A 5,817-nucleotide genomic window follows, 5' to 3' on the forward strand; every position below is an offset into this window, starting at 1 on the left:
GAGTGCTGGCCGTCAGCGCGACAGAGCATGGCCGCCGTTGGCGGCGCTTCGTAGCCAAACGACGAGTTGAAGGCGTCGCGCTGCCACAGGGAGCACGCACGGGGTTCTCTCAACGTACTCAGAGAGTAGGAGAGAGGGGAGGGCAACGCACCAGTCGGCGCGGGCAGCCGTGATTGGCGAGGGAGAGAGTGGCCGTGCCCAGCGACACCGTCCGTGCACACTGCTCGCGCGGCCAGCCGAAGCGCTCGCTCTGGGCACAGCCGGCGGTGGCGGCGATGGTCATATCTTGCCGCGGGTCCGCGAATAGATACCGCGAGCCGAGTGGGCCGCGAGAGCGCCCGCCGAGTCGAACGCCGAGTCGAACACACACACGCGCGCGAAGCCGAACGATCGCGACGATGGCGGCCGCGGATGACAGCGCGATCCTGGAGGCGCGCGAGGCCAGCATAGAGACGCTCGTCTCGATGCCGGCGGCTGCGGATGACAGCGCAGTTCTGCTCTCGGACGAGACGTGGCAAAAGCTGGTCGCTACATTTGATGCGAACGGCGACGGTGCTCTCGACCTATCAGAATTTTCCGCTCTCGTCGACGCGCTAATTGAAGACGCGCCCTCCAGTACGGTGACGGCCGAAGAAATTGCTGGCAACCCAGCGTTTGGACCTCAGAGAGCTACAGTCACCGCCTCCGAGCTCAGAGCGGCGGCAGTGAAGGGTGTCTTCGGCGATCTCAGTCACGTACTCCCACTAATTTTGCGCCGCATCCTCGTTGCACAGCCGACGCCACGGCCTCAACAGCCGCCTCAACAGTGCCCGCAACGTGCAGTGCGGTTGCCCTATGGCTGTGCCCACCACAATATCAAGAGCGACTTGTACCACAATCGCCCGGTGAGGATCTCCATCCCCCCGCCGACCCACGTCTCTCAAGCGGCTCGCTTCGAGGTCATTGTGGACGCGGGCGGCATCAGCAACGTGGGCCGTAATCTTCACATCGAGCTGCTGGCGCAATCGGGCCGGCCATTTCGCATCGCTACAATGGTGGCGGGGAACTCTGGCCGTCCGGGCGGAGCATGCGGCTTCGAGGACGGCACCGTGCGTGCGCTGCATCCCAACCACTCGACGCAGGAGGAGGACGTGATCTCCAACTGGCTCGCCACCACGTGCCATGCCGACGGCCAACCACTCACCGATGCAGTCGCGGATGGCGCACACCCGCTGGCCAATATGCTCTACCAGCAGACCATCGCCGGCCAGTGGGGGATGAGCAACCCCGCCGGAACTGACAAGTTCACGATTCAGCATGTGGATTACACTCGGGCGCGCAGCGCCTCCTTCTATGGTGACGCGTGGGTCGTCGAGGACGCTCTCCTCAGCAGCAAGCGCGTCGCTCCGCCCGCGCAGAAGAGCTATGCCGTGACGGAGGCGTTTCCCACGTCCCTCGTATTCGTCGCCGGTCCGAATTGCGGTGCGTGGGGACGGAGCGACAGGAGCACCACCCGGCGTACTTACAACAGATTCGCCGCGGAAGACTACCCCCTTTTCCGGGCGGGCGTCGAGGCCGCACTGCACGCTGGCCTCGTCGCGATGGCGCGCCTCGGCTGCGACGTCGCGCTGCTCGCCCACGTCTCGGCTGGCATCTACGCCGGCGAGCACAAGCAGGCGCTGCTCGCCGACTACGAGTCCCTCGTCAACGACCTGCTCGACACGCCATGCAGCGCGCCGAGCGGGCCCGTCCCCCTCGGACGATACTTTCAGCGCGTCGTCCTTGCCACATTGAGAGCTAAATAAATACGTAGAAATAGAGCAGACACACATGTCTCCCCGCGGAGAGTCAGAGTCATGTCTCGTATCGCCCCGGATGCTTGGTGCGTACCCTGCGTACCGTGGGCGACACGCACCCACGAGGAAAACACAACACACCGCATGAACCATGATATAAGCGCCACACACACACACAGAGAGAGAGAGAGAGAGAGCACTACTAGGCACTATGCGACACCTCAGGATTTCTGGGGGTCGTAAGAAGACACGGGGATGGCCATGCACCAGCGCAGCGCTTACTATTTCTTTCGTTGTCTCGTCAAGAAGTGCCGCTGCGGGGCGCCGTGCGCGCATGGGCGCCGTCGTGAGGACAACCCGCAAGCAGCACACCCTCCCCGGAGCTCCGCCGTCACCGGTCGGCGGCTTCAAGCATCAGGACGGCGGGCGGGGCTTCATCTCTACGTACAGCCGTACTATGAGCTATCTGTTGTCGGCGAAGAGACAGGTCGTGCAGCACGCGCTCGCAGTGCACGCTGGTCCGGCGCAGTCAAAGAACGGGCTGGTGCTGACAGCCATGCCGTCGTCTGGGTTGAGGACGATCCGCTGGTTCTCTGGAGTGAGGCTATTCTCGCAGTGGTCGGACGCCGCTTGGTTCACATTCACGCCATTGAGAGGAAGGCCGCCCATCCAAAGGTCGACCCAGTCCTCGTGAGACTCGATGCACCCCGAGCAGCGGTCCATCATGACAAAGTACTTGCGGAAGAACGGGATGTAGACGCGCGTGCCAGGCGTGATGAAGTTCGGGTTAGTGGCCAGTGTAATTGGGTCGGAGTACGTGCCATTGCCGCCGGCAGTGCCACCAGCCAGGCTGCCCGTGCGGCTGTACTTCGTGTTTGCGTTGCCGCAGCCTCGCGACCAGCCACTGTCGCAGTTGTCGTCCCAAGCGTAGAAAGTGATTTTCACATCGCTCACGCTTCTGGGCGTGGCGCTGGGACTGACGCCGCCCCCACCGCACCCTGCGCAAGAGTATGAGATCTGTTCTCCAACTTGGAGGTTGGTGCAGGTGCTTTCACTCTGGCCGCAAATCACGCTCTGCCAGCGGTTGCCGTCGCTGCATTGGCTTTGCGCGATGGAGTAGCAGCTGTCGCCGACGGTGACGGTGTAGGTGTGATGTGTGGCAACAGAGCTGACCGCTTGTGCGCTCCTGCCCGACGCTTCGAGCTCAAGCCGCCGGCGCCTGCCCCTGTTGCTAACGCAGGAAGAGAGCAGGGAGCGCTCCTCCGCCGTGACAGCCGTAGAGTGGTGCTCAAGTTCCCGCTGCGAGTGCTCTTGCAGGCTCCCGTCGCCAAGGTGGTGCGCACGAAAGGTGCGATGGAGGTCTTGGGCAAAAGTGTGGCTGTCGTGCAGCCCGGCGCACCTGTGCGCCTCGGCAAAGGCCAGGGCCTCAGAGTACGTCACCACTACGTCGCGGACGCTGGCAAAGCCTAGGACAGCGGCCGCGGCGCCGAACATATACAAACGGCGTTCCCACCCGCGACGGCCTTTCCGGCGACGGGCGCTTTCCGGTTTCAAATCCCCCTGAAAAATTAAATATGCAACAGAAGCCTCCAGAAAGAAAGGAAACGATCCTTCTCCCACCCCTTGTTTGGTGTGTCCGTTTTATTTATTTATAGAAAACAGACAACCCAAGGGAGGGATGGGAGGACGGAACGCCGCCACCACACAGGGATTTTAGGGGAGAAGAGTGGTGCTAGCCGTCACAGCAGACGCCGCGCCGCACCGCGCGCCCAGCTGCGCTTCGCATGTTTCTTTTGTACGGTGTGTGTGCCGCCCTAGAAGCGCAGCGTTCGGAGTCCGCTGCCCGTACGGGCCGTAAAAATGGCCGACACGCCCAATGTCACCGTGCTCCGCGAGACGAAGCTCACCCGCGCGCTCCACACGGCCATCCGCGATAAGGCAGCGTCGCGCCACCAGTTTGTCACCGCGTCAAACCGCCTCACGCGCCTTCTCATTGAGGAGGCGCTTGCGCTGCTGCCGTCGGAGGAGGTGACGGTCGAGACGCCATGTGGCCCATACGCGGGCTGCAGGCTTCCCGACGAGGAGCGCATCTGCGCGGTCTCGATCCTCCGCGCCGCCGACTGCATGCTCGGCGAGGTACGCGCGATGATGCCCTCGGTCGCGGTGGGAAAGATCCTGATCCAGCGCGACGAGGAGACGGCTCTGCCGCAGCTGCTGTACTCGAAGCTGCCGCCCGATATCGCGGCGCGGCCCGTGCTGCTGCTCGACCCGATGCTCGCGACGGGCGGCTCCGCCGTCGCCGCGTGCAGGCTGCTCGCCGAGGCGGGCGTGCCACCGGAGAGCATAATCTTTGTCAACGTCCTCTGCGTCAAGGAGGGACTGCAGGCGATGGCGAGCGCCTTCCCGGCGGTGCGGGTGGTCACCGGCGCCATCGACCCCGTCCTCAACGGGTCAAAGTACATCGTCCCCGGGCTGGGCGACTTTGGCGACAGATACTTTGGCACCTGATGAGAGAGAGGCGGGGAGGGCGCTATGGATGGAGGTGATATAGACAGATAGGGGACGACGAAGAATCGCGGCATGGTGAACGCCGACACCAGGAGAGACGCACCTTTCCTAGCTTTGTTGGTACCTGTGGTAGTGCCAGTGCGCGCCAATCCTTACCTTTGTTTTCGAGTCTCTGGCCACTGCGCACTCTCGTTTATGTATGTACGGTATGTAGGAAGGTGAAGAACAGCCAGGCTCGGACTGGACACCAACGCGGTATGGGTGGACGCCGGACAGATGATGTGTCGAAAGAAAGAAAGAAAACGGAGGACCCAAGGGAGGGATGGGAGGACGGCACGCCGCCACCACACAGGGATTTTAAGGAGAGGGGTGTGATGTTTTAAGATGGAGAATATGAAATTCTTTTCGCGGCGAGGCCTCTCGCTCGCTTGACTAACGGTCGCCTTCGGACTCGGACTGCTGTCTCCGCCAGCCGCCAAGCCTCCCGCATCCTCCTCGGCCGAAAATGGCGACGCAGGGCTCTGATGCGCGCTACGCGCACCTGCTCGAGCCCATCCGGGACCTCGCGCAGAACTGGTCGATCGACATCGCGAGCGAGCTCGAGGAGTACCTTGGCGAGCTCGAGTCGATCACAATCTCGTTCGACGACGGGACGACGCTGAACTTTGCAGAGGCGGCGCTGCTGATCCAGGGCTCGACCTGCATCTACTCGAAGAAGGTGGAGCACCTCTACACCCTCGTCTACCAAGTGCTTAACCAGGTCGTCGAGCAGAAGCGGGTCGCAAGGCAGGCCGCCTCGATTGCAGAGGACGGGACCGACCGCGACGTCGTCGAGATGGCGGCGGAGGACGCGTGGCTGACGCTCGACGACACGCTCCAGGAGGTGGCCAACATCTCGCTCGCGCCGACGCGCGGCGCGCCCGACACGTCCGCCTTCACCCTCTCGCGCACGCCATTCTTGGGGGGAGGCCCCTCCTCCTCCGGCGCGGGCGGCGAGAGCGAGTACAAGATGCACTCGTGTGTGGTGCACGCGTCGGGCGCGCTGCTGCTGCCCAACGTCTACCTCCCGCCCCACGTCCTCGCCGCCCTCTCCCCCGCCGACCGAGCGGGCTTCACCCCAAACGCGCGCTCGGCGGCCGGCGCGGCGGCGGCGTTCGGCGGCGGCAGCGAGGAGGGCGGCGACGACGGGACGGTCGCGATGCGCGACGAGGACGACGACGACACCTGGCAGCCCGCGGACGACGGCGGCGGCGGGTGGGAGGAGCCCGCGGAAGGCTGGGCGGGCGGCGACGCGACGGAGGCGACTCTGCTGCTCGAGGCGCGAGGGCAGCCCCCCCCCTCCTGCTCCTCGTCGCCCCGTCGTACTATGGGGATACCCCCACCCGCTCCGCTCGTGTGCTCACGGACCTGGGACGCTCGCTCCGCTCCACTGCGGCGACCGGAACTGCCCCTCCTCCCCCGGGCCCTAAAACCCCCTGGCAAGAAGCCCTCGCCAGACACCTTATTCACGGCTAATTCCGGAGGGCCCCGGGGG

The 5,817-nt window shown here is 64.2% G+C and overlaps 3 protein-coding genes across 3 annotated transcripts; 2 read left to right on the plus strand and 1 right to left on the minus strand.

Moving 5' to 3' along the window:
• Positions 1-2,237: 2,237 nt before the first annotated feature.
• EMIHUDRAFT_107232 (hypothetical protein) lies at positions 2,238-3,269 on the minus strand (the record flags this gene model as incomplete). The annotated part of the gene is made up of 2 exons (XM_005757939.1): positions 2,238-2,994; positions 3,175-3,269. The coding sequence occupies 2 exons, from the start codon at positions 3,267-3,269 to the stop codon at positions 2,238-2,240; spliced, it is 852 nt and encodes a 283-aa protein (XP_005757996.1).
• Positions 3,270-3,619: 350 nt separating this feature from the next.
• Positions 3,620-4,340, plus strand: EMIHUDRAFT_359862 (hypothetical protein). Its single transcript, XM_005757940.1, has one exon. The coding sequence runs from the start codon at positions 3,636-3,638 to the stop codon at positions 4,281-4,283; it is 648 nt and encodes a 215-aa protein (XP_005757997.1). The 5' UTR covers positions 3,620-3,635; the 3' UTR covers positions 4,284-4,340.
• A 383-nt stretch (positions 4,341-4,723) lies between these two features.
• Positions 4,724-5,380, plus strand: EMIHUDRAFT_359863 (hypothetical protein; the record flags this gene model as incomplete). The annotated part of the gene is made up of 1 exon (XM_005757941.1): positions 4,724-5,380. A coding segment is annotated over exon 1 (592 nt), but the record flags the coding sequence as incomplete, so codon positions are not given.
• Positions 5,381-5,817: the final 437 nt, after the last annotated feature.

This window comes from Emiliania huxleyi (genome assembly GCF_000372725.1).
Source record: "Emiliania huxleyi CCMP1516 unplaced genomic scaffold EMIHUscaffold_89, whole genome shotgun sequence".
NCBI classification, from domain to species: Eukaryota; Haptophyta; order Isochrysidales; family Noelaerhabdaceae; genus Emiliania; species Emiliania huxleyi.